General features: G+C 51.6%; 11 protein-coding genes across 11 annotated transcripts; 4 read left to right on the top strand and 7 right to left on the bottom strand.

The window, feature by feature from the left end:
* Window positions 1-765: 765 nt before the first annotated feature.
* APUU_31369S (ribonuclease III domain-containing protein) lies at window positions 766-3,618 on the bottom strand (the record flags this gene model as incomplete). Its single annotated transcript, XM_041702565.1, has 3 exons — window positions 766-3,266; window positions 3,371-3,468; window positions 3,515-3,618. 3 exons carry the CDS (start codon window positions 3,616-3,618, stop codon window positions 766-768), a joined length of 2,703 nt encoding a protein of 900 aa, XP_041555338.1.
* A 522-nt stretch (window positions 3,619-4,140) lies between these two features.
* On the bottom strand, window positions 4,141-5,049 carry APUU_31368S (uncharacterized protein; the record flags this gene model as incomplete). The annotated part of the gene is made up of 1 exon (XM_041702564.1): window positions 4,141-5,049. The coding sequence occupies one exon, from the start codon at window positions 5,047-5,049 to the stop codon at window positions 4,141-4,143; it is 909 nt and encodes a 302-aa protein (XP_041555337.1).
* A 267-nt stretch (window positions 5,050-5,316) lies between these two features.
* Window positions 5,317-6,539, bottom strand: APUU_31367S (uncharacterized protein; the record flags this gene model as incomplete). The annotated part of the gene is made up of 2 exons (XM_041702563.1): window positions 5,317-6,329; window positions 6,410-6,539. 2 exons carry the CDS (start codon window positions 6,537-6,539, stop codon window positions 5,317-5,319), a joined length of 1,143 nt encoding a protein of 380 aa, XP_041555336.1.
* A 1,232-nt stretch (window positions 6,540-7,771) lies between these two features.
* APUU_31366A (argonaute/piwi family protein) lies at window positions 7,772-10,978 on the top strand (the record flags this gene model as incomplete). Its single annotated transcript, XM_041702561.1, has 4 exons — window positions 7,772-7,901; window positions 7,966-9,051; window positions 9,122-9,375; window positions 9,434-10,978. The coding sequence occupies 4 exons, from the start codon at window positions 7,772-7,774 to the stop codon at window positions 10,976-10,978; spliced, it is 3,015 nt and encodes a 1,004-aa protein (XP_041555335.1).
* Window positions 10,979-11,242: 264 nt separating this feature from the next.
* On the bottom strand, window positions 11,243-12,758 carry APUU_31365S (FAD-binding oxidoreductase; the record flags this gene model as incomplete). Its single annotated transcript, XM_041702560.1, has 3 exons — window positions 11,243-11,358; window positions 11,416-12,559; window positions 12,621-12,758. The coding sequence occupies 3 exons, from the start codon at window positions 12,756-12,758 to the stop codon at window positions 11,243-11,245; spliced, it is 1,398 nt and encodes a 465-aa protein (XP_041555334.1).
* A 477-nt stretch (window positions 12,759-13,235) lies between these two features.
* On the top strand, window positions 13,236-14,939 carry APUU_31364A (oleate hydratase; the record flags this gene model as incomplete). The annotated part of the gene is made up of 2 exons (XM_041702559.1): window positions 13,236-13,834; window positions 13,883-14,939. The coding sequence occupies 2 exons, from the start codon at window positions 13,236-13,238 to the stop codon at window positions 14,937-14,939; spliced, it is 1,656 nt and encodes a 551-aa protein (XP_041555333.1).
* Window positions 14,940-15,927: 988 nt separating this feature from the next.
* Window positions 15,928-18,204, bottom strand: APUU_31363S (uncharacterized protein; the record flags this gene model as incomplete). The annotated part of the gene is made up of 4 exons (XM_041702558.1): window positions 15,928-16,029; window positions 16,117-16,972; window positions 17,042-17,881; window positions 17,957-18,204. 4 exons carry the CDS (start codon window positions 18,202-18,204, stop codon window positions 15,928-15,930), a joined length of 2,046 nt encoding a protein of 681 aa, XP_041555332.1.
* A 597-nt stretch (window positions 18,205-18,801) lies between these two features.
* On the top strand, window positions 18,802-20,999 carry APUU_31362A (uncharacterized protein; the record flags this gene model as incomplete). Its single annotated transcript, XM_041702557.1, has 3 exons — window positions 18,802-19,117; window positions 19,175-20,725; window positions 20,785-20,999. 3 exons carry the CDS (start codon window positions 18,802-18,804, stop codon window positions 20,997-20,999), a joined length of 2,082 nt encoding a protein of 693 aa, XP_041555331.1.
* A 319-nt stretch (window positions 21,000-21,318) lies between these two features.
* Window positions 21,319-22,850, bottom strand: APUU_31361S (uncharacterized protein; the record flags this gene model as incomplete). The annotated part of the gene is made up of 3 exons (XM_041702556.1): window positions 21,319-21,359; window positions 21,424-21,880; window positions 21,951-22,850. The coding sequence occupies 3 exons, from the start codon at window positions 22,848-22,850 to the stop codon at window positions 21,319-21,321; spliced, it is 1,398 nt and encodes a 465-aa protein (XP_041555330.1).
* Window positions 22,851-23,409: 559 nt separating this feature from the next.
* On the top strand, window positions 23,410-24,680 carry APUU_31360A (uncharacterized protein; the record flags this gene model as incomplete). Its single annotated transcript, XM_041702555.1, has 4 exons — window positions 23,410-23,615; window positions 23,699-23,741; window positions 23,809-24,348; window positions 24,420-24,680. 4 exons carry the CDS (start codon window positions 23,410-23,412, stop codon window positions 24,678-24,680), a joined length of 1,050 nt encoding a protein of 349 aa, XP_041555329.1.
* A 267-nt stretch (window positions 24,681-24,947) lies between these two features.
* On the bottom strand, window positions 24,948-26,170 carry APUU_31359S (SDR family NAD(P)-dependent oxidoreductase; the record flags this gene model as incomplete). The annotated part of the gene is made up of 7 exons (XM_041702554.1): window positions 24,948-24,977; window positions 25,047-25,200; window positions 25,301-25,350; window positions 25,422-25,480; window positions 25,526-25,744; window positions 25,816-26,064; window positions 26,125-26,170. The coding sequence occupies 7 exons, from the start codon at window positions 26,168-26,170 to the stop codon at window positions 24,948-24,950; spliced, it is 807 nt and encodes a 268-aa protein (XP_041555328.1).
* Window positions 26,171-26,440: the final 270 nt, after the last annotated feature.

Raw genomic sequence — 26,440 nt, 5'->3', positions numbered from 1 at the left:
GCGAGTATATTATAATGTAAATGAACAAATCATGGCGACGGATATGAGTAACGGGTTGCCTTTTTGATGCTGCCGCATGTAACGTGGGTCATCGTTGAACATGGTATTACTCACAAGAATTAGCTTAGCAGTATTGAAGTATTGAATGCTAAGTATGTAACTGTATGTATCGAGTATCCTGCTGAGGTGGGCCAACTGTAGGCAGTACCTTGGCTTCATGTATTCCTGTTGGTGCCATAGTTGCTGCCATGGGTCTGGAAGACGTCAACCAAGAGCTGATGTGCAAACCTAGTGATATGTATGTAGTTTCATTTTGGAGTAATATTGATGTGATATTCAGTGTGTGTTTTATTTAAGTTCCCGTGGTAGATATCGGTGAGGTATATTCTGCGGTGTACATTGGTGAATATATATTTTGAACTTGTACGTGAGTTCAGTAACCTCATCAACCCCAAAACAGGAACATTTCCTTTTTTCAAAAAATAGCAGACTAGAGAAATATTGAAAGTACTTGAAAGGATTTATCATATTTCATGTTCTGTTCTCTACTTAACTCCTAACCTGCTGAGATGTCAACGCGGGCATTTCCAACGTCGCCCGAGGCCCTGCATACGAAATGTGTTCATAGATATGCTCATGCATATGTTATATTAATGAAAAAGCATATTATTGTATATTAAATACGCCTTTAAAGCTTGTTGGACCTCCTTGAAAGCACAACCCTTCGGTTACTGCCACGAACTAACTAGCAAACTATATACATGATTATCCAGATATGAGCGAGTCCAGCGTAATATTCTGCAAAAGCCCCATGGCCACATTTGATGCTTTCACTTCTGCCTCCGCGCGACACGAGCAACCACCAACGATCGCAATCTGAGTATCACGAACATGAACCGCACAGTCATAGGCAGCTTCGCCATCCTCTTTCTTCGAACGAGTAATGCTGAAAACCGCGAGCGACTTGGACAGCATCTGCACCGCGTTCTTCGGGTGCGTGACATCCATCGCGACATCAAGAATACGCTGCAGATACCTCGACCAGCAAATACGCTCGAGAAACATTTCACAGGCAGATAGATCGCAGCCCGAGTCCACGAAGATCGCGCCGAGCAGGCTCTCTATCACATCTGAGAAGTGTTTATCTGGGTTTAGTTCGCTGAGGTCCTGCCATGGGTACTGGGTGCCTTGCTTGATACTTTGGCTGATCTGGCCACGGAGGGAGAGATAGCGTTTGAAGACGCTGTCTTGGGATGTTTTTATGCTAGGGTTTTTGAAGAGCATAAACCGCCAGAGCCCCATCTCTAGGCAGAAAAATGCGAGGAGGTTTCCGTTGCACACCGCGTGCTTGATGAGCGTCATTTGCCCTTGTGGTATTTCTGTTGAATGGCGCACGAAGTGGTCCACGGCCACCATGTCTAGCACGGCATCTCCTAGAAATTCTAGTCTCTGGTAGTTCCCGGTGGTGGAGGGATGGCCGCATGAGGGATGGGTTAGGGCTTCCTCTAACAGCGTCTCATTTCTGAATGTATACCCAAGGGCCCGTTTCAGGATATGGTCAACACCGTGCTCAGGGATGGAATGGAGTCGAGGCCGGAAAGAGAGACAAGGGGGTAGAGACTGTAGGGCTATCTCAGGAAGGAGTCGCTTGATGCATTGCTGTGCGAGTACAAGGCCGCCGTCTACATATGCCGCTCCTATGAGCGCCTCAATGACATCTGCCAGGGCTTTCGACGAGACATCCCTTCCTCGGGGGACGTGCTGAGATTTCTCAGAGATTAGTGGAACAGTGTATCTTCGAAGGCTTGTCCTGCGGTCAATAATGAATGCATCCAGGCCAATCCTGAGAGCAGCCCTCGTAAGCCTATGGTTTTGGACAAGCTGATCGCGAGATCTGGTGAGTTCGTGCTCCTGCCAATTGCCGTGCAGGAAGAAAACCTGACAGGATATGAGGTGTTTCAGAACGGAGTCTCCAAAGAATTCATATCGTTGGTAGTTCGAACGCGGTGTGGCGTATGGAGTCGTCAAGGCAGTGACCACATGGTCAAGTGTTTCGAATTGAATGCCGCCCAGAATAGTTTCGCACAGTCGTGCTGCGACCAGACGTCTCTCGAGTGTATCCAAAAGGGCGGGCATGAATAGGCCAAATATACTTTGCGTAAAGGGGAGCCTGTCAACTGTACACGTCTGCGCAGAGACTACCGTGGACTTAGCACGAGCGGGTGGCAGTAGGTCCTCATCAGGGCTCCTGCACAACTGACGTCGTGAGCCGGCCAGCTGCTCACATTCCATCCTAAGGTCCAGATTGCTGCCAGCCGGGGAGAGCACCCATTGCCTGAAAATAAGTGGCTTGTTGAAGCGCGTGCTATCATGCACGATGCCCATGTTATCTGTTGAGATCCCCCGGGCGTGAACCTGGAGGGCCGGCTCTGACCCTGAATTTACATTTAGCCAATGGCCAAGCGTGCCATGAGGCTGATCTGGAACAAGTAGAATAACAAAGTCTTGCTCATCTCCCTGGTATCGCGACTTGGACGACTCCACGTATAGCGCAGTGATTTGCCTCATTGTGTTGATGAGCTCCGTGCCCGGGCGACAGATCCTCGCTGTTTCATCGAATGATAAACGAAACTCCGTTTCAGAGTCGCAAGGTATATTGATTGGCATCAGTGAAGTAGCGCAGGCTACCGGCATAATCATGTTAACGAAGACCCCTGTGCCGGGCCTGCCCTTGGCTTGTATGCAGATTCGCGATTGATAGATAGTGCCTGTGGATGACCATGCTCTTGCCCAGTGGGCCCAGGGATCAAACAGATCCGATATTCGTATGGTTGATGGCCAGGCGCTCATTTCATGCTGCATGGAATTTGGGAACTGCTGTGGCGCGTATGAAGTCTTGTCTTCCACGACCGAGACATGCTGTTTATCCCCAGACTCCTCGACTGCAGGCGGCCTGGAGATTTGGCACTTCTTTCGTCTCTGCCTTCTCTTTCTGGTACGTTGAGTGCCCGGCTGTGGCGTCAAGGTGCGGCGAACCATGTCTTTCTCGGAAATGGTGGCTAGAGCAGTACAGATGTCGGGGGAGTGACATATTTCCGGAGTATTCTGCTTCACGCGGAGGCTGAAGAGGATTTCGAATCTATCATATTCGTCGCTTTTACTGTGCCAGACAAGTACAGCGTGATATTCGACATAGCTGTACGTCGTAGAACAAGCACTATCTAAGAGTACGACCGCCATCATACCCGCCGTCTCGTATCTGGTGCCTGGTAATGTTAGCGCCATTGTCCATGGCCGCACACTGCCCACCAGCGAGATGAACTCATGACAACAATTGAACACGAATTCTTATATAATCACGAACACTTACTTGGGGTTGCGTCTTGTGGTGTGGCACTGTCGCCGGTGGGGGGACTGTGTTGACCAGGTCGTCTGGCATCCTGGCTGTCGAGGATAGAACACGGCTCTCTAAATCTATGATTAACGCCCCTCGCCAGATTTCTGGCAGACGAACTCTACCGGGATCACGGTCGAACGCGTCGTGTATCCCGCATCGCGTGTTGAATCTGCGTTCTCCCCGAGCGCGAGGACTGGATATGGTCCTAGCACAGGGGGCATTGTGTATCCCCGTACTCGCATTGGCTCCATCACATACTTTACCCCTTGGAATTGGAGTAGGTACTTGCGCACATTGACAGTTTGGATTATGGAACAGTAGCAATCATCAGGAGGAGGAGAGAAACAGCCCATGCATTTCCATACTCCTGGCTCCCCTTGCTGCATCGACCATATTCAACAGGTGGTCATTAGAACCCGGTATGTCGCAGTAATGGCGCTTCAAATCAAACTCATGCCATAGCGCAGTAACAGCTACAGTATTTTCCCATTCTTCAACTACTGCGCAGAATATTGCAATGGGTCGACCTGCTCGTGCCGATGAGCACTCATCCTCGGGATCGACCAGCTCATAGTACTGGAATAGTCATATGAAACGGCATTGGAAGTAAAGCTGCAAGATCTGATATTGCGCTGCTGTTCCCTGGAAACTCCAAGTTCACTCTATCTACCAAGCATGGCCAACTGCCACCATTCGGGTATACTTCCATACCTCCGTTATAACATTCATTTACTTCGACGAATTCAAACAGACCGCTGGTCAGGAACGACAACAGACCAAAAGCTCGCTCCTCCATCGCTACCAGTGCCACTAGTCCCAACATACAACCCGCCCGATCCAAACGTCGCCGTCGTCGGCGCAGGGATATCCTGAACAACAACCTCTGCTGTCCCGTTTCCAATAGCCACACGAACCAACGTGTTCTGTTGGAAGTTCGCCACGAAGGCTGCGTCTGTCCAGTCTGCAAGCGCAAAGTCATCTGCGCCTACCAGGATATCACCTCTGACTACCACATCAGTACCACCGACGAGATCACCACTGGTTGGGTCAATCTTGATCCTTCCAAAGACGCCATTCAGACTATTCGTATAGTACAGATACGGCGCCTTGTATCTGAGCCCATTAACGCCAGGAGAAATCCCATCCCCAGAAATAACCTTATCTGCTGTGCCAGCCTCCAGATCAATCCGGTAAATAGCACCGGCTGGACTATCGGACGCGAAGACGACGGTAGGCGAGAATGCCGCAAGTCCATTTAATATCTGGGCGCCTTCAATGGTCTCGATAACAGGCGTTGCAGATGGCTCGCCGGCAGCATCAAGAGTCCATATAGAAACGGCTGCGTTATCGGGAGGTCCATTGAGTGTCAGAACGGCATAGTTATCCGTTGAGAGCTCTGCGATTCCGGTGGCGTTTGTTGCATTGGGGAATGTATAGATTGTGCGAGGGCCCCCGTGCTGGTGAGTCGGGTCTACCTCGAGCACTTCTGGGCTGTCGAGACGAGTTATACGGGTGTACCAGGAGGAGCCCCGCTGGGCGAAGTTCTCGATCCATGTTCCGGGGGCTAGTTGGTATAGCTTTCTGGCGGTATATTGCTCGCCTAGGGCGACGGTTGCTGTATTGAGCAGACAAAGGAGGGCTGTGGCGCGCATTTTGATTCTTGTGGGATGTTAGGATATTGAGGATTCAGCGAGGGCCTGGGGTTTTATATCCATCACGGATTAGAGGGAATGTCTCAGCGCTCGTATTCGAAGCCCAGTCACAACTGAGGACTCAGCTGACACGAATACGAGCATCCTGGCTGGCTAATAATACGAATTAGAGCAGATGTCATATTGTGAGTCATTGTGCACGATTGCGACATGATATCGTGACTTGGCCACCTCATGCTAGGGTTGGTTGCTGTGCAGGCATTGAGATCAGCCCTCATTCTGGGCATCTGGAGAACCATTGCAGTCCGCAGAGATAACAAGCCATTTGATCTTCAGCGTCTTTTCCATGTCTTTGCGCTGGAGGTCCTCTAGCTCTTCATCCCCATCCTTCATAGCCTCTCTCATCTTTTTCAGCTTCTTCCTGCGAGTCTTTTCCATATCAGCAACGAGACTAGATATCTTCTTCTCGATCTTCATCTCGTCGTCCTCCTTTTTTGGTATCTTGTCAATCTTCGCTTCAATCTTTCCAATGTCCCTTTCCATTTCCTGCGCGATCTCCAGGGCCTCCTTGTACTTCTTCGCCCGCTCTTCCTTTGCCTCGCGAACCTTCCTGTCTAGCCTCTTATGCTGTTTCTGTCCTTCCTTTGCAGCGAAAGACGCATTCCACCGTTTCAGTAGATTTCGCTGCTCTGGCGATACAGGCAAACCCTCCGTGTCTAGCGGCGCAACATGCCCCTGCAGCGCATCAAGCAATTGAAGTCTCGGATTCCTCCTTGCTTCAATCTCTTCACCACCACCCTCCCCATCAGCAATAACGCTGTTAAGTATACCTATGTCAATATCTTCAGCACTCTCAGAATCAGCCCCCTCCAAAATCCCAGCCTCCCTCTGCATCCTCTCCTTCAGTTCATCTGGATGAACAGCAACAGCTCTAGCCATCTTGTCAAACTCCATTATCTTAGCCTTCAGCCCCCTCGGGCCAAATATGTCCGCATTCGCCTTCTTCAAATATGCCCTCGTCCGAAAATACGACGTCGTTTCGCTCCCAATCTCCGACGCAGCCTCCACAGCTATACCCACGATCTCGACGGGGTGGATGTTTCCCATGACGGACCCTGCGATACTCGTTGCCTGCAGGACGGGATTGGCAATGAAGACCTCGTTCAGGCCGTCGAGGAATGTGAGGAAGTCGGCTTGAGTGATTTGGTATTCCGAGAGGGTTGGGCTGTAGGCGCGCATGAAGGGCGAGGCGATTTCGCTGGAGAAGGCTTTTGTTACTTCTGTTGGATTGGGCGTTAGTGTGGCTCTGCTAGGTATATATATATATATATATATATATATATATATGTTAGGACCTTACGGGGGATTATGATAGGTTTGAAGAGTGAGTTTGATGGTTCTGCTGGTGAGTATGGAGGCGGAGGTGATTCTGGTATGAAACATTGCGTATGGTTGTTCGCATCACTTTGGTATTCCTTGGAGGATTCCATGTTGTAGTCTCTTTTCAAAGAAGTCTTCTTACGATTTTTGAAGTTCATTCACAGATTGACAGGAGACAGGAGCTGCGATATATACCCCAGGTCTCGTCGACGACTGCGCCACGACAGTGCATAGATGGTTCTGTCTGCAATAATATTTCCGTACTTGGAAAGCATTCAGTAGCTGCGCCCGAGGATCACAGAATCAGTTAATTCGCCAGTTGGCGAGCCAGTGGACCTGGCCAGTGTCGCCACTGCTGTCTTCTCTTCAGCTGCTGGTTAGGGCTAAACCGCAACAGGCAACGACCTCGTAAAGCTCAGCCACAACCAAGACAGCATTACATGGTTTGCATATTGTCAAGGGTCTCAAAGAAGCGGACAATTGAATTTGGATTGCGGCTATGACTACAAACATAAACAGTACAGACAGGCCGCATTTGCCAGCTCATTATCGCTTACTGCCCTGCTTGCACCGTGCAAGCGTACCCATTTCGTAACCCTCTGCGAATAAACCGGTTGCTTTTTGAACAGTTTGGCGATTCTGGAAGTGCGATTGTGGTAAGCTATTATAACGAAGTTAGCGACGTACATGGTGTGCGGTTGGGGTTGACCTACCTCCTCGGTGCGAGCGGGCAGCCAGCAACAATCAACTAGCAAGCTGGCCGTGGTCCGATGTGCATTGTCTGCCACATCCCCCGCGGGGTAACAAGGGAGGGATTTTGACTTCGGTCTAGGTTTCGCTCGATGGGTCGGAGGGGCCGGTGGAGGAGGCAAGGGCTTAGGCTTAAAGGTGGAGGTAAAAGCCAAATATTTTGACAGCGGCGTGGGGAAGAACCCCCGACGATGTGTGGGATATGAATTAAAACCAGCAGAGGGAGAGCCTATTTATACGTTGGAAGTCCCTGTTGTGAGAGGGAGAAAGCCCTCTGCTAAGACCTTCTGCTAAGACCGCCTGTAACCCTGTGCTATGACTGAGCAGGCATTCTCACGCTCAATCGCCCTTTGCTATGGCCATTGGGGTCGCCGGTAATTAAAGGTATGTCACGGACACTTCTTTCTGCTAGGGCTATTATCCCTTGATAGGACATTTTCCGGAACAAATGTACCAACAGCTACACTCCACTCATGCACATATGGGACTTATACTCATGGACATCAAAGCCTTGCTGCCCCCACTGCTCTTGTCGAAATCCATGTGCCGTGTTGCAATTGAGGAAAACGGATAGTCTCTATGCCTCATTCTCATGGCTTCCGCCCGTCGGGCGACCGGACTGCGAGAGGTGGTCGAGGAGGGAGAAGTTATGGATTCAGTCCTTATGGAGGGAAGCGAGATCAACGACGGCAAGGCCAGCGCCATAATAAAGAGATATTCCAGTCAGAATCTACCTAAACCTTCCTGCTCAGGCACGACTAACCTGGTATTGTCTGATTAGACCAGGTAAAGCTCCAGTATTAAACAGCGTTGTTGAAGAGACCGAAAACGCAATTCATAACGTCGTGAATGCCAATGATACTGCCTCAGAGTTAGCACGACGGCCGGGCTTTGGCACTCGAGGAGCTCGAGTTGCCTTATATGCGAATTACTTTGAATTGTCCACGCCAGCTGGCTGTGAGGTCTTCCGGTACAATGTCGAGATCACCCAGCCCGGGGTCCCCAAGCAGAAGCAAAGGCAGATATTCAATTTACTACTGGAGCAGCACCTGGCCGAGAAGCGGCATTGTATTGCCGCCGACTTCAGGTCAGCCATCATCAGCTCGGTCGATCTGCTTGATGCGAAGCCAGACCCGGAGGAGCTGTACGATGTCCGCTACAAGGGCGAGGCCCACACTGAATACTCAGAGAATGCGCCGATATTCCAAGTCAAGATTATATTCGCCAGCAAGGTCAGCGTGTCCTCGTTAGTCGACTACCTCTCCTCGACCAGTATGTCCGCGCTGTTCCGCGAGAAGTCTGAGGTCCTACAGGCTCTTGGCTTGATTGTTGGACATGAAGCACAAGCCAGTCCACGACTTGCCTCTACACCAGGAAATATACATTTCCCCATCTGTGACAAGTCGGCAGAGCGGTTCAATCTAGGCGCTGGTCTTGAAGCTCTAAGGGGCTTTTCAATCAATGTCCGCGCTGCCACAGCTCGCCTCCTCGTCAACTGCCAAGTGGACTATACAGTATTCTTCCAGAAGGCTAAACTCGCAAAGGTCATTACGGCATACAGACAGGATGGTTCACCGAGTATATCCCGGCTTGAGTCCTTTTTGAAGAGACTCCAGGTCCAAGTCACGCACACCAACCAGCAAGTCCGGTTTAAAGTCATCGTAGGCCTCGCAGCCCCGTTGGATGGGCAGGATCTGCCTCATCCGCCCATTGTTGCATGTCACGGTGCTGGGCCTAGGGATGTAAAATTCTGGCGTTGCGATCCTGATCCAGAATTAAGCAAGAAGGATGGATCAGAAAGCATGGATATCGACAGCCCACGCCCTGAAGAGAAGGGGAAATACATCACCGTCGCAGAGTTTTTCCTTGAAAGTATTGCTCCTCCCCATATATGACTGATCCCCATCTGTAATGCGGTTCCAGGCTAAACATTCGCTTGCAGAATATGGTATACACCTTGATCCTGATATGCCGGTGGTCAAAATTCTGTCGCGCAACAAGCAACCTGCGTACCTCCCTGCGGACATCTGTATCGTTCGAGATGCCCAGCCTGCGCGTTCTCGCATTACAGAAGCCCAGAAGATGAAGATGAACACTTTCGCAATCCGTAGGCCAGCGGCCAATGCGCGGTCTATTACTTCCAAAGGCGCTGAACTGCTTGGGATCAGCCCAGGAAATAATGCAAATACTACTTTGGTACGTTCCCTCCCACTCACCCAACATTCGTTGTACTCTGCTAACGCCAAATATAAAGCGAAACTTCGGATTCAACATCAGTCCTGACCTCATAACTGTACCCGGTCGAGTTTTGCCATCTCCATCCGTCCTCTACGCGAACAAAAGCAAGCCAGATATCCAGTCCGGAGGGTGGAAACAACGAAGCGCCAAATTCTGCAAACCCTGTCGACTATCATCATGGGACTTTCTCTATATTTCCAGCGCCAAAGACAGGGACTATTTCCCCTCGCCAGCCGATCTGAGACCCTGCATTTCTGGACTCCGCTCCAAGTTGAGCGACTACGGTGTCGCCACGCAGCCCATGACCAACGGACATCGGGTTGATATAACACCAGCCCTCTCCCCCTCGAATGGAAGGTACAGCGTTGGCAGACTCGACCAAATCATACACACTGCTATCAAGCACCTGGCAAGGACACGCAAACCAGAACTGGTCCTTGTGATTCTCCCCTCCACAAACACCGACATCTACAACTGCGTAAAGCGCATTTGCGATGTCCAGATGGGCATCACCAACATCTGCACGCTAGCACCAAAGTTCTCCAAGAAGGACGAGGCATACCTGTCCAACCTGTGCCTGAAATTCAACTTGAAAATGGGCGGGGTGAACCATGTCCTGGTCACGGACAAATCAGGATTGATGTCCGAGGGGAAGACAATAGTTGTCGGTGTTGACTCGACTCATCCACTCACACGCGCCTCAGCAGCAGGACCAGACATGCAGCCTGTTGTTGTAGGCATGGTTGCATCTGTGGATAAGCACATGGCACAATGGCCCGGTGAAGTGCGCATTGAGAAGTCCCAGCCCCGACGCACGACCGCTGTTCCTATTGACGCCATGCTGGAATCTCGCCTACGGCTCTGGGCGTCGCTGAACAGGAACCAGCTCCCCGAGAATATAATCGTCTACCGCGGCGGGATATCAGACGGTGAATACGCGCGCGTCTTGGACGACGAATTGCCACTCCTCAAGTCCGCCTGTGCAAAGGTCTACCCGGAAAGCGAGAAGAAGAAAGGACTCCCTCGATTGTCCGTGATAATCGCCAGCAAGCGACACCGCACTCGCTTCTATCCCAGCCAGGAGGCCGACGCCGACAGATTATCGAATCCGCGAAACGGCACCGTCGTCGACCGAGGGGTCACCCAGGCCAGGGAGTGGGAGTTCTATCTCCAGGCTCACACTCCGTTACATGGAACAGCGCGTCCAGCACATTACTATGTTGTTTGGGACGAGGTATTTCGCTTCGTCCAAAAGTCTAACCAGCCCTTCGCCGACGCGGCGGATGTCCTCGAGGGCTTTACGCATGATCTGTGCTATCTGTTCGGAAGGACGAATAAGGCTGTCAGTCTCTGTGCTCCTGCGTACTACGCGGATTTGCTTTGTGCGCGCGCACGCTGCTATCTGACGGATACTTCGAATGATCATCAGGGGACTGGCAGTAGGCCGTCTGAATACATTGTTCAAAAGAGGAAGATTGACAGTAGGGACATAGGCCGCGCAATGGATTTTACGGATATCCGGGTTCATTCAGATCTACGGAAAACCATGTTTTATATTTAATGTCTTTTGCCTTCAATATATCACTATCACTTCTTGAATAAACCAGACCTAGAGGCTATAAGTCCCAGCCCTTGATGCGCCGACGCTCAATGTGTAGGTTTCGAGAGTTAGTTCTGACCTACCACTGCCTATATTCACAAAGTGCAGTTTTCTGAGGATAAGCGAGAGCACTTGTACAGCAGCCTTGGAATCCCGGGTAATTCCCATTTGAGGTGGTATTGCCTGATTCTCTAGTGCCAAAACGGCATTGATAGACCGCCATCACTATCGAAGTAGATCGTGCCAATGTCGAAAGACGTTTTCCGGGTCATATCTCTTCTTCAGAGTACGGAGTCGGTCGATGTTGCCACGAAATAATTGACTTGCATGGACATCGTGTCCTGTGATGTTAGATGCCGTGCCTACAGTAGTAAGAACTATGCACAACAACGGCTTACCAGCATAATTCGGGTATTTCTCAGCATAGCCCTCATCTTTGGTACTTGACTCCGGTGTGAAGATGTCTAGAAGTGCATGTTTGAGGGTGACAATCCTCCGATCCAGCTCAGGGTTGCTCCAGCACAGTATCAAGCCAACATTGTAGTAAGGCCCCCGATGTGTGGCTGCTGTCGCGTCGAGAGGGACCGCCCCAGCCTTTGCGTACGGTAGCAGTTCAAACATGATTTCGCTGCTTTTTGCTTCAGGATACGACGCTAAGATGTGGTCGAAGTGGTCATAGACGTCAAGATATCGCTCCATGGGCAGTGGGAACGTCACGGCCGTGCCATCAATGCTTTTGCGGCCGCCTGAGATGGGCTCAATGTTTCCCAGAGCTTGGATGTCTGCATAAGACATCATGTCGGTCTTTTTCGCAGCCGCGTCGACGGACAAGAGATCCTCGAAGAACGATTCGCCCTCAGCACGAGTTCCATAGTAGAAGAGGAGGACCACAACAGCCGTGCGCTCGACCGCAGGATGGGCTCTGAAGCCAAAGAAAAGCCCGCTCTTTGGATCCTGCTTCTCATGGAATTGGTTGGCGAAGCGCACGACCTCCGGCAGCTTGTCTACCGTGAAATACATGGTTCCACCGAACATACTGGGACGGATCGAGTGTGCACGAAAGACAAACTCCGTGGCGACGCCGAATGCCTGTCCTGCTCCCCGGACAGCCCAGAATAAGTCAGGCTCATTCTCCTCAGAGGCCTCGACAACAGTGCCGTCTGCGAGGACCATTTTGACGCTGAGAAGCTGGTCGATGATCAACCCGTACTGGCCGGTCAGCCAGCCATATCCGCCCCCCAGCGTCGACCCGCCCACCCCAGTCTGATTAGCAGTTGGTCCCACGACCGCCAGCCCATACGGCATTGTGGAACTGTTCACATCCTCCCAGGTAGCACCTCCCTGCACGCAGACGGTATGAGACGCCGGGTCGGTAATCACCTTCCGCATGGTAGTCATGCTGATAACGATGCCACCATGGGAAGCAGAAGCCCCGGTGGTAGAATGTCCGCCGGCCTCGACAACGAACTTGACATGACGCTTTCGCGCGAACTTGATGATTATTGATACCTCAGCCGTGGACGTCACTTGGACGATGGCGCCCTGGGAATCAGGTTAATGCATTTGGTTGCTTAACGCCTTACTCGGAAGAACCGGCACGCACTGCTTCCTTTTCGCATGTGTCACTCCATCGCTGGATGCTCTTTGCGTACTCCTCGGATTCGTAGGTGAGCACCTCTGCGCGAGTTCCTTCTAGGTCCTCCTTCAGTTGGAGCGCGTGCTCGTACGTGAGGAAAGTCATCGCGTATGAAGGAGTCTGTAGTTTATGAAGGCGGAGGTAGACCAAACCAAAGACGGGATCAGTCTCTTTTAGCCTGAAGAGTCAAGAGAATTTTGAAATGTCTTGTGATATCTGACTCGTACTTCAGTGTCAAATTTGGCAATCAATACGGTGGTTCCATGGAGCCAGTGTAGCCACCGCGTCATACTGGTGACCAGACCGGAGTCGAATATCTGCAGACATCTCAAGACCTGACGACCTTGTGCTTTAAAGTACATTGGTGATTGCAATTGTCTACGTTTCTTTGCCTGGGTTGGGTGTATCGTTTTACTATATGAGAGTGACTTCTGGTGATCGCCATTGAGAAAGGCTGTATATTCTGGGCAAACGCTGATCAAGTGGCTGGTTGTCCCATGGGTAGGGAGTGGTATGACCCAGGAGGGACCCCGACAAGCCGGATCAGGACAGAGCGACAGCCACAGTAGTTGAATATAATGGATGGAGGGGTGTAATCCTTTAACCCGCTTCGCCGCAGGATGTTGGCCGCGGTCGGACAGATGCTTCAAGATGTCCCCCAAACGCAACCCTCAAGAAACACAAGCATGGCTCGTCGGAGGGGGCATCGCATCGCTCGCCGCGGCGGTTCACCTCCTCAAGAAGGCCAAGGTGCCGGCACACCAAATCCATATTCTAGACATTCGCCACAGCAGCGGCGGGGCCATGAAGAGCTCTGGAAACTGTGTGGACGGCTATGTCCTGCATACAGGGGCCCTGCCCTACTTGCGCGGGCAGTGCGTGGCCGACCTGCTCTCGATGGTGCCCAGCGCTGCAAGTCCAGCTATGTCTTATTTGCAGGACATCAAATACTATGAATGCTATACTCGGCCGATCAATCGGGCACACACGCGGGCGATCAAGAGAAGCGACGATGGTATACAGAGGCTGGATGAGCACCAGCTGCGCGTCGGCGCAAAGATACGCAGGCAGCTGGTCCGGTTCCTGTTCGATGGCGAGCGGTTCCTAGAGGCAAAGCAGATCGACGATATCTTTGATGACTCGTTCTTCGTGTCGGAATTCTGGGCTCTGTGGTCAACAACGTGAGAAGCTGCAGAACGTTTAATTGCATGTGCCTAACTGGATTCTAGCTTCTTGCTGCAACCGTGGCACAGCGCAATTGAGTTCCACCGACTACTTGTCAAGCATCTGCCTGATATGAACACTGAAAACGACGTGCGCCGGCTCGAGAGAACGCAGTTCAGTCTCTATGAGTCGCTGGTCTTTCCAATAGCGGCATTCCTCAAGGACGAGGGCGTTGACTTCCACTTCCACACTGTAGTCACAGATATCAAAATGTACCCCGAGGGGGACCCCAGGACGGTGCGGAATATGGTGCTAACTGAGCAGGGCAAGGAGAGGGCCATCACTGTGGCCCCAAATGATATTGTCATCGTGACGTTGGGATCTTTATCAACAGGCTGGAAGACCGGATCAAACGATGAACACCCTCAATCACCGTCACCCTTGTTGCTGGGCCCAGAATGGACACTCTGGCAAAGGCTCCACGAGCAGTCGCCCAGGTTCGGTGACCCTACTGTGTTTTCATCCCGCGTAGCCGAGTCCACAATCGAAACATTCACCATAACACTGCGCGAGGCAGACTTCTTCAAGAACTATTCGCGTCTAACACAGGATAAGCCCGGGACAGGAGCCCTGCTCACCGTTCTGGGAAGCCCTTGGGGGTTAAACATCAGCGTCCCCTCCCAGCCGATATTTCGCACACAACCAAACGATATTTACGTGATTTGGGGCTATGCACTGCAACCAGACCAGACCGGCGCATATGTTTCGAAGCCAATGAAGCAATGCTCTGGCCGGGAAATTCTACTGGAGCTTCTGTCCCATTTAGGGTTCCCTACAGAGCAGATCCTTTCTTCGGCGACGACTATTCCTTGCCTTGTACCGCTGGGGACTTCAGTGTTGCTGTCCCGCAAGGAGAACGACCGTCCCCGAGTCGTCCCTCATGGGACTACGAATATCGCTTTTGTGGGACAGTACGTGGAGATCCCGGGTGATACGACATTTGGTGTCGAGTACAGCGTTCGAGGCGCCGCAATGGCAGTGCATACTTTGATGGGCTCGACCCATAGCCCTCCTGCAGTGAGGAGGAGTAAATTATTGGAAGTGTTCGAGTTGCTGTGTTGAGCATTGGTGGAATACCGGCTTCCTAGCTGAATATGGTATCGTTACTGGTTGGAACTTGCAATTCGGTGTCAATATGACTTCAAATCATAATTATAAGTCAACTGGACTGTCAGAAGATCTGTTAGTTCCAATCGGTGGATAGCGCAGTTACTAGGATGGAAGGTCTATTTACTTTACACCCATGAAGTAGTATATTTTGCACACCACTAGGAACCATCAAGCACCCCTTATCTTGGTTAGATCTCTAGTGTAGCCTTAATCCAGAATGCTCTGGCTCAACATTAATGTTTTCTTTTCTACTCTGGCAACCACACCGTGGCATCGAGAGACATACCTAACAATTCTTTCGGAGGTCAATGATGTATGGTTATGTTGAGCTAACCGCAACACGCAGCGTCGTTCTCCCCTAGAAAGGAGTTGTAATGACCGTTGCAGATCCATTTCCATTTCTGTAGGGAATGCATGTCACTGAGTAACTTGGTCACAGCAGCAAGGCATCTGAACGAACGGTGTGAATATTCGCATCATGGGAACAACATTGCTTCCAGGAATGTCAAAATACACATCAGGTAAATGCCTATGATAGCTAGAATAGAACAATAGATTCCTAGTGCTATGATACAACTATATACAAAAAGCGCTCTCACTACCCATACATGGCGAATTTGACTGTCAATGTAGCAGCTGGACCCTAGGGATTTTCTTTCAGATGGTTTCAAAGGGGAATGGTCATAGCATAGGGGGGGGATGTCACCTGGCTCACCCCATTATTACGGCGATTTCCCTATTGTTCAGGAGGTGTTATTTGCAGGTACGCTTTCTTTTTCTTTGGTAGGTTTAATTTGCCATACGGTTTGATTTAACCCATCCGCATTGATGTCGAAGGTTACGCAAATTGATATGTACTTTAAATGACCTCCCAACACTCCGACAACGCCAATCAAGCAAAATAGGAAGGGTTGGCAGTAAGGAGTCTGCGCCGAATATATCACGGAACTGGTCTGTCCGGTCCCATCTCCTGGGCTGTGTTCTTGATGGTATGGAGAAACATAGACGGAAAGCAATGGCGACCAAAGCGATCCTCGGACGACTAGAACAGAGGAATATATTAGCCAACCGAGCCCATGAGGATCACAGTCCCAGACAAAAAAGAAGGCAACAGATAGAAGGATCTCACCATTTCACCACGCTTATACAGCTTATACAGCCGCGTCCCGTAACCCAACCACCGCCTGTACAAGTCCTCCGCGGTATGCGTAGTAAACATGTACGAGAGCCGGTAGGTGATGTGGTCAAATATATGGTCGAAGTTCCAAATACTATCAGGTCCACCATTGATGTTCTCCGGCGGACCAGGGTTATAAATACGTGCCAGTTCCTGCGGCGTCCAGTGGCCATCCGCGTAAATGGGATGGGGGACATACACAGCCTTGAGACCATGGAACAGTGCCCACGAGGCCCCCGTCATCTCTGACGCAAGGCCCAGGCCCTCATTTGCCTGTGAGTCGTGGATCAGGTCGAGTAGACGCTTGGAGTACCGGCCCATTGTAATCACTGCTGCGCGGCGTGGGGTGTTGTCGCCGTATTTGAAGTTCCAGATTTTGTGGGGAAATGTCCAGTGTGTGTCCTCTGGGTTGAAGATGGGCAGGAAGGTGATGAAGTCTGCTTCTTCGCCGACGCCCCAGCTGTAGTTGTCGTCGTCAGGGTGGGGGACTGGGGAGATGGGCCCGAGAGGCCTGATCCCTGTGCCCGATACTGGGCCCCAGATGGTGCTGTCTGACCTGCCTGATAGACTTTCATGTACCATTTGGGTGAATTGGCTCCAATTGCCGTGCGCCCCTGGTGTGTAGAAGTAGGCGTTTCGTTCCCAGAGATATTTGCGAGGTTGTTCTCTCGCGAAGGAGACCGCGCGGTCCAGGAAGTGGTAGCTATGTCCTGTCAAACGGCTATCCAGTTCGAGCTGCCAATAGTAGTCGAAGTGGGGATAGAGCTGTGAAAATATTTGCAGGGGCTGGTGATGTTGCAGCTTAAAACTGCCAGTCCCGTGTCAGTAAGAAGAGCTTTATGACAGTGGCTCAACGTGAAGGGGCTGATTGATATACCTGTGTTCCTTGATCTTAGGATACCAAGCTTCCAGTAGTTTTTTGTTGAAGAAAAGCGCCATATTCCGAAACTCCTTGGGAATGTGATTCCTGAGCCGATTGATGGTCTCGGTATTAGAGAAAATTGGCATCTCGTCGTCTTTGACATGAACTAGAAGATAAACTTCATACTCGCCCCCAGAATGCAAAGAAAGCTCCATTATCAAGGCCCGGAGATACTCCCGATGGTTTGGCGTCCAATCCAGCCCGTTCCATGCCCGAATCAGCACTGCTGACCGAGGATAGAACTGCTTCACGTTCGAGGTACCCCCAGGCTCTGTCTCTCCAGGCTTTTTGGGAGCCTGAGGGAGACCGAGGACAAGTGGACTCTGGGATGAAGCGCTCACGGTGTCAATTGATTCGTACCTGTTGCCATTTCTTTCCAGACAGAGAGATTGGAGCCTGTTCCAATCAACCTCCCACCACATCACTGGCGCAGGGCGTGTGAAGCCAGACACCTCGTCTACACTATCCTCGTCATACCCATATGTCCCAAACCGGGAGTAACGGTCAGTGCAAACATCTCTGTCCAAGCCTAATGCTTCGTACGATCCAAATGACGGTGCTGGGAACCCGTCCTGCTGGCCCCTGTAAACCTGGACCATATCTGCTGCAGACCTGCGATCGAGAGGATGTCCTCTGGGTCCTAGGCACGGTTGAAACTTTCCACGGAATTCCTTTTGCCACTTTCGACTGTTATACGCTGGGTACGGGTCGTAGATATATGGGACTGGGTGTGAGGCGCTGACCGATTCGCTATTGGTTAGGGTTAAGGTCCCCCCACGATAGAATTGATTGTTTCTATAAGAATAAACGGGGATTTCAGTATAGTCTTTATATCGAGACATCCACAAGACATTCAGAATGGTCACAAACCTTAGGTCATGGGCCATGCCCATCTCATCTGCCTCAACCGGGCCTTTATATTCTACGTCGTCCACCACAGGAGCAACACCAATACCCTGTTGGAACTGGCCCGGTCGAAGGATCCGTGGGCGATCAGAGGTCCAAGTCGCGCTAAGCACATTTTCCTCTAGACAGTCTAATAGATACGATGTAACCGTGATCGCGCAGGTAAGGTAACCCAACCAGCGCAGCCAGGGCCTCCGAACCAGAGTAAACATTTTGGAAGCGAGTCGGTACTTCTCAAGTCAGAGAATCTTTCTTGTCTGTGCAGTACAGGATTGCAGTCTAATATACCCTCTTACAGAGAGATGGCCCAATTCCACGTTTTAAAGTGGTCTTGTTCTACATTCCTGGCACATGTCCCTGGACAGCCAAAGCGCCCCGTCCCTGACAACAACGCCCTGGAATGCAACTTAAAGACAATATAATATTTGGTTGACGTCTCCACCCAGTCAAATTATGGCGGTGCCGTACACTGTTTCTTAAACTGCCGAGCCCTTCTTCAAACGCACAACGAGCGGTCCGAGAGCGTCCGTTAAGCTCATACAGCACCTGCCCCTGTCAACATTGTCGACATGGTCGATAATCGGTCCCCTGCATTCCATCTTGTCGTAGAATGATCAGCGAACATCAGGAGGGAAACTTGAATATCACCAAAGCTGTTGGAGACGGCCTGTCTTGGCTTTCTCACTAATCTTAGCATATCAGCTACTGCATTAACCAAGTAGCCAATATGTTAGCTTATCTTAGCTAGAAAGAATCCCCGTCCTTCTCCAACTTCTCCTCCCCTCACACCTGCATTTCTGACCTTCGAAATGCAGTCCGCCGACGCGGACTTCTTCGATTTCTACCGCTTCTTTGATCTGGACCATAACATCTCGCTTCCTGCCCTCGATGCCTCCAGCCCCCTTCACCCACCCAGCCAGCCCGCAGAAGTCCCTAGACAGAGACCGCGAAACCCGCGCTCGTGTGATTTCTGTCGTCACCGGAAAACGGCCTGCATCATTCGGTCAGCGCCTCCCTGTACAACATGCAGATCGAGGGGAAAGGAGTGCGTCTTCACCGCGCGTCCTCGGAAGAGAAGACAGACCGAGGTGAGCGACCCGGAATCGGATCCCCAACTACACGTTCGTAAGTAGGTTTCTTGCATGGCGTTGCGTTCAAGCTCAATCTAACCTATGGCCGCAGCGTCACTGTCGCAGGCTGATCAACCCCGGGTTTCGCAATCGAGTGCCTCTCCCCAACTGGGCATCGTACCTAACCTCGACAATCACCGGTTGATATCAGAGTCCCCGCCCCAAGATGCTGTCTCTCGAAACCGCACCCAGCCGCCCAGGGACTGCCCGAGGAGAGACGCTGAGCACCAGGGTCCCGATGAATCACTCGATCAACACCCGACTGCGACGGTCTTTCTCCTCGGAGACACAGGCGAGGCCGATCCATATCTTCTGCGGCACCCCTCGCTGGCTGCGCACGCGGGGAACATTGCATTCCGTCAAATCCACCGGGGCGGAAGCACCGCAGCTGAGGGCGAACAGGCCCTCGATACAAATCGTCCAATTGTCTTCATGGTAGGCGAACACAGCCTGTACGATCAGTACGAACCTCGGCTCGAGGCCACCGTGCTTGATAAAGTGCGCCAGGACCTTGATCAAATAAGCGATGATGTCGGGGTGCGTTTGGTCCTGCTGTACTTCAAGCACATATACCCATACTTCCCAGTGCTGTCTCGCTCTCAGATGGTTTCACCAGCTGGCGAACTTGCAATACCTGTGTCGTCTTTACCGCTCGCTCTACGGGCAGCCCTGTACGCCTCTGCGGTGCCCTTTATGATTTACGATGATTATCTGTCCACAATGCTGGATGTGGATCCGCTGTCAACACAAACCCTGTACCGCATGGCATGGACGGTCATCACGCATGAAATACATACGCCGCATCTGTCGACGCTGCAGGCATGCTTGCTCCTCCTGCAAAGGGACAATGTGGATCAGTTTGTCCAATGGTCCCCATTCCAGCTAAGCCTGGTAGCGTGGACAGTGTCACTCGCCCAATCACTCGGTTTGTCCACCGACTGCTCAACCTGGAGGGGCATCCCGCCGTGGGAGAAAAGGCTCAGGCGCCGCTTGTGGTGGGCCACATATGTGTTGGATAAATGGACACTTTTGACGTCCGGAATAGCCAGCCATATCAAGGACGAAGACTTTGACGTACTCGCATTGACAGCCACCGATTTCGGCTCGGACGCAGAAGCAGAAATCTCTAGCGGGCAGGACCCTAGATACGGTGATGCTGGGTCCCAGTCCGCCCTGGGCCATTTCTCACACCTCGTCTGGCTCACAACAATCCTCTCGGATATACACGCTTCGTTCTTCACCATCAGGGCCTCGAAGGCTACGGCGTACGACTTTGCGGGTGCATCGAGCTTAGCGGAACCGTTGCGATCCCGATTACAATCTTGGAAGGATTCATTTGACCGCTTCTATACGACTCCGCAAACGAACTCGGAATTCCGAACCCAGATCGATGGAAATATCTCTCTCAGTCTGGCCTACTCTACCGTGAAGATGCTTCTATACAGGGCTATAATGCGGGCTCTGGAGAATTCGGACGGCACTGCAGGGGTGGGAGATACCAGCCGCCAGGCGGTTCGACTTGAGGCCAAAGAATGCTGCGAGGAGATTGTGGACGTCTTGGAGCAGGCGCCCCCTGGGAGTTGGAATGCGTTTTGGCATAAATGTAAGCCTTTTTTCTTTCTTTTGTTTTTCAAAGGATGTCCACCCGCTAACTCTATATAGTCGCACGAAGCTACTTCGCCATTGCATCGGCTTTCATGATGAGACTGCTCATCTCCTCGGTATCACTAGACGAGATCAACACCCTCAACCGTCTTGTCCACCGCTGGAGGTGGGCCTTGCGGATTGGCGGAGGGAAGACCGGCAGTCAGTTGATGAGCTTAGGGCTGCTCAGGCTTGACCGTACGCTTCTGCATAGCGGGATTCGTGTTCCTTAATGGGCATATTACAGTGGTGCATGGTACATAGTACGTACTTGGTCCAACTGTCTATCCAAATACCAGTCACGGACAAGCATTAGGGCGGCTCCGTCCGGGCTCTATGGCTGAGATCAACTCTATGCATTCCTCTACCCTGCATCGAAATATGGTTTGTTCTGTCCATGCAAGACCTTACAATCTCGACATTTGGGCCGTAGCTAACTTCCACCACTCTTGCTGAAGGCTAGAGAAAACAGAAAATCAACCAAGGATAGAGACTCAGGAAAGTGGAAAAAAGGACATCTGCTCCACCGCAGAACCAGGATTCATGCCGACATTAGGAGGAGTTTGAGTTGTCGGCACACGAGAACACGGACCCTGGACAGACGCGTCAGCAGCGACAAGTGAGTGCGAGAGGGGGAGAAGACAAGGGCTCTCATACCAATCGTTCCATTATGGTACGCGGTGTTGATCTGAAGAACCACACCATATGTCGAACCCACGAGAAATAGAAGGCCAACCCCAATCATACCCCAGTGAAGTGCATAGAGGACGATGCGCCACCAGCTGCCTCGACAATAATCGCGGTGGTCATGAAGCCAGAGCCACCCGGGGAGGATCATGGCCAGTGGCGCAAAGCAGACGCCGCCAGTGAGCGAAAGGATATAGTTGAAGATGGGAATGACTTCTGCAAAGATGAACGCGAGGACTGTGACCGAGGCCACGGCCACGAGCCAGGTGAACCAGTGGACAACGGTGTTTCTCTGCAGATGGCCGGAGTCTCGCAAGAGGCGCACGAAGATGTATTTGGCGGAGACATGGCAAAAGATCGTTCCACTCGCGATGAGGCCGGGGAGGGCGACTCCGTACGCTACCATCTTGATTGTTTGTCCTGCACTCTGTGATAAGAACGAGTCAGCGCAGGATTAAGGATTCAACACGCTGGAGCCTCCTATAGGACCGGCCTACCCCGAGCGATGGGTTTGCGAGCCACTTTCCACACCATCGATAGATTACCGTAGTAAAGGCCAGATAGGATGTAGTCACAATTGTCATGCACAGATAGAGGGCCTTTTTATAGTCCTTGGGCCGACGCATTTCACTGATGACCGGCAGAAACGCACTGGTCCCAGCCGACGAATAGAATATCGTGCTCGCTGCCACCATTCCCTCCGCAAATGACGGATAAGCTATGGCATGGAATCCTAAATCAAACTCGCCTGTCTGAGGCGCCGCTGCCGGTCGTGGCTGTTGGGTGACTCCGATAACCACGATGAGAACAGCCGCATAGATTGACACGAACCCAACGTAGGTAATCCATCCCACCTGGTGAAGCTTTCGGAGGGACGCTGAAAGGCCGATGATCACGGCTGCAAGTAGATTCCACCATACCGTGCACACGGCATGGCGAGACAGCGCGTTGAAGCCGGTCGATAGCCCGACAATCCCGGCAGACGTGCTGAGTAGAAACGCCACGATAAACAGGATCCCAGTGACCTCCTTGGTTAGCCATCCTCCCACTACGCCCGCCATATCTGCGACGGAGTGACAGCCGGGATGTCTGGCGCGGAAGTCACCAAAGATAATGAAGCAGTAGGTGTTGAACAGGCCAAAGCCGAGTATACCCAGAGCCCCGCCAACTGCTCCAAGCTGGTCCATCGTTGTTGGCAGTGACAGGACACCCACTGCGATCATGACCTTCAGGAACATGACACTTGCTCTGAACCATCCGACGGTGCGGAATGCAACGCCGTCTTGCGTATCTCGGAAGACCTCTTGGTCGTCGTTGGCCTCTGGCTTTTGGGGCACCGCTTCACTGTCGTGGGTCGCATGAGACTGGACTGCCTTGTCGGTCGTTTGGGTGGTCATTGTTGTTTTCTTCTCCTCTTCGTTTCTTCTTATTCTTCTTATTCTTCTTCTCCTTCTGTGTATCAAGGGTCAATTCAGTCCGGCATAGGCCACGTACCTGATCAATAAAGGAGCAACACCATTAGATTGCGGTCGCCTTCTCCTTGTTTATATCGTATCACAGAAGATTATTAGTTGCCCTGTGTAGAGATAAGGCATTGTTTTACAGGGCGTCGACCCACCAAGCTAGATCCTGGACTTGTTTCGTTCTTTCTTCTCCAAAGGCTGGCTTCCCCGCAGGGCCAAAAGTCAGTTACACGGAACAGCTGGGATTGGAGGCTAGAGTCTCCATGGATGGGCGGTTTTTCCAGATTAAGCATCGTCGGCGTCGGTACGTGCACTTCCTACATTGCCGACAAAACGGCTCCTATCAGCGTGAGATAGGCACCGTGTGCGCCGTCGGATCGGATCGAACTAAGCACAGCAAACTCCCCGCGGCCTTTCAGGTGTAATCATGTAAGTCCCTCCATCTGCGGTCAAATATGCAATTAGCATTGGGAGAATACAGATTATCGCCAGAATGTTCTCGTCCATCCGCGCCGCAGAGCGAACAGAAACGCCGCATTTGTTCACCATCGAACAATGCATCGAGGAAAACATTCCTCTTTCGGCCGGGTACCGTGATTTCGAAGGCTACAAAGGCAAATACCCGGATCCCAAGTGGCCGGGGAATTCAAAGCTTTGCGTCAACATTGTCCTCAATTTTGAGGAAGGGGGAGAGTACAGGTATGGTGGACACGAGGCGTGCTTAGGATGCAAAGAAAAAGAAAAAGAAGGACGGGCAATATGGAACTGACATTTCAATGCAGCGTCCTGAATGGCGATCTTCGTAGCGAAACGGATCTACAAGAGGTTTGTTTTGTTTCTACTCCATGATCTCTCTGTTCTTTATCCATCCTGACATGAACGCCCTCGCTAGATGATGGGCCGCCCAATCAGGCTGGGAGCGCGCGACATCCAGATGGAAACGCAGTACGAATACGGGACCCGCGCTGGGGTATGGAGGATCGCGCGTCTTCTCGAAGCGAAGAATATCAACGCCACAGTGTACGCGGTTGGTCAGGCGGTCCTGAAGGCTCCCGACGCAGCCAAGTACCTCGCCCGGTGCGGACACGAGATAGCATCGCATGGATACCGGTGGATCGACTATCACCCCGTTCCGCTGGCAGTGGAGAAGGGGCATATTGAGAAGTGCATCGCGGCCATCAAGACGGTATCGGGCAAGGCACCGCGTGGGTGGTACGTCGGTAGGCCATCTCTCTCCAGCAAGGGCTTGGTGTGCCATGTTTTCAGAGAGCAGGGGCTGGAATTGCTTTACCAATGTGACTCGTACTCCGACGAAATGCCCTACTGGACGGCGCATCCTATAGAGGCCGGGAAGGGGCTGCTGACTATTCCTTACACGTACGACGTCAATGACAACAAGTTCTGCACGAATCCCGGGTTCGTGAATCCGAAGGTACGAGAGAGCTCAAATTGCTGTTGACCAAATTGCTGTTGACTGACTTTAATTGTTTTGCTTGCTCCCAGGACTGGCTTGATTACTGCAAAGCCGCATTCGACGTGATGTATCAGGAGGGGTGTGACGGCGAGCCCAAGATGATGACAATCGGTCTACACAGTCGGATAATTGGAAAGCCTGCTCGCTTTAAGGCTTTCCGTGAGCTCCTCGAGTATATCCAGGGGCACGAGGGGGTCTGGTTTGCAACGCGCGAGGAGATCGCGAGGCATTGGCAGGCGACGCACCCGTTTGACAAGTCCAAATTGAATCGAATAGCACACTTTATCTAGAGAAATGCTACCTGTATCGTCTTTACTGTGTATCGTCTCTGCAACAAGGACGTTGGTTACCTCGGTCTGTAAGGTCTACATCCCTGTATATGTACAGCTGTTTCAACGGAAGCATATAAACGACAGAGGTCAGGTTCTGCTTTGGTAATCGGCGTTCTCCTTAGTTTCAAATAGCTTTACATTGATATACGGCGGGCAGGGTGTATTACAATATTCAAGGATAAGTCCCGCGGGTATTCCTCGATGCCCCAGCCATACGCACTCTACTCAATTGATTGTATAACCACCATCCACCACCTAGAACAACATAATACGTCAGCGTTGCTCATCTTAAGCAGGGCCTATTGGCAGTGAACGTATGCATACCAAGGAAGCACCTTGCACAAATGTTGCCTTGCTACCGCATAAGAAAAGGCAGGCGTCGGCGATTTCTTCAGGCTTCCCCATCCTATTCATCGGCGCGATCGCAACTGCAGGCGTGAAGAGCTTCTGCTGGTCAGGCCCCTGAACCATTGGTGTCCTGAAAGGAGATTGGTAAGATGTTTAGTAGTGTCCTCATGCCGAGACAATATGGGTTTTGCTAGTAGAAGCAGGTGTGGTAGCGGCTTTGGTGTACGTACTGCACGAGCCCTGGGCAAACACAATTTATCCGAATGTTATCTTTCGAGTACTAGAGCACGAAAGTGGTGTATTAGGTGGATCATAGTTTAATGAGAACGAAACGGCACGCAAGCAACTTACGTCAATAGCATCGCTCCGGGTGAGCGAAATGACCGCCGCTTTGCTGGCACAATAGGCCGCTGTGCCGCCGTCAGTTAACTATTGCAGTCGCTGGATGTACATACCGGCGTGGGACCTCGATACTATGCCGAGCTGGCTGGCAACGTGGACAATGGCTCCTCTATTTCCTGGTCGTCCATCGTGGGTATGGAGAGGCTCCTGGGTCAGCATCTGGGTCAGTTGCGCCCTGCTGCACAGCCAGAGCCCACGGTAGTTGACGCTGTTGATGGAGTCAAACTCCGCTACTTCAAACTCGGTCGAGCGTTTTGGAGGTCCTTGGATTCCTGTGTGCCAACCCGCAAAGTCAGCCCAGCTTGCCCGCTTCCCTAGCCATGCTGCGGAGAGATGTGTATACCAGCAGAATTAACAGCGTAGTCGATTCGCCCCCAGCGTTGCACGACAGTTTGGACCATCTTAGCGACTGACTCTTCACTGGCCACGTTGCCCGTGATGACTTCTACCTCTACTTTATCTTTACTTGCCTCCCTTTGTTTCTCCGTGATAAGGGCTCGCGTCTGGGCAAGCCCGGCGGTGGCCCGGTCACAAATTGCGATTCTGGTGCATCCCTCCGTTGCGAAGGCCACTGCGGTTGCACGGCCGATTCCTGCTCGGTGTTAACAAAAGCAACTCCGTGATTATGGGGATCATAAAGTGTCTAGCGTACCAGATGCGGCACCTGTAATTAGGGCTACGCCAGGAAAAAGCGTCATTTTGGAAGATACCAGAAACGGGGTTTGATGGTGGGTTATCGAAGCCGTGGTCAACAGCTAGCACTTCAAAACGAGAGCGACACGTAAGAAAGTCTGAGAGAAATCCAACCGCTGGAAAGACATTGTCCAGATCGGCGATCGGAAGTTGGACGTTGGAGATAGGAGCCTGCGACGGGCATCGGAAGTGGCGCTTTCTCCGCATCGTCTGCCTATCAGTAGCTACCTAACTGCCCCGAGGATTCACTATCAGGGCCTCATTACATCCTGTGA

Source organism: Aspergillus puulaauensis, chromosome 3 (genome assembly GCF_016861865.1).
Source record: "Aspergillus puulaauensis MK2 DNA, chromosome 3, nearly complete sequence".
NCBI classification, from domain to species: domain Eukaryota; kingdom Fungi; phylum Ascomycota; class Eurotiomycetes; order Eurotiales; family Aspergillaceae; genus Aspergillus; species Aspergillus puulaauensis.
Note: the sequence above shows the minus strand (reverse complement) of the source record. Positions and strands in the feature narration are given on the sequence as shown.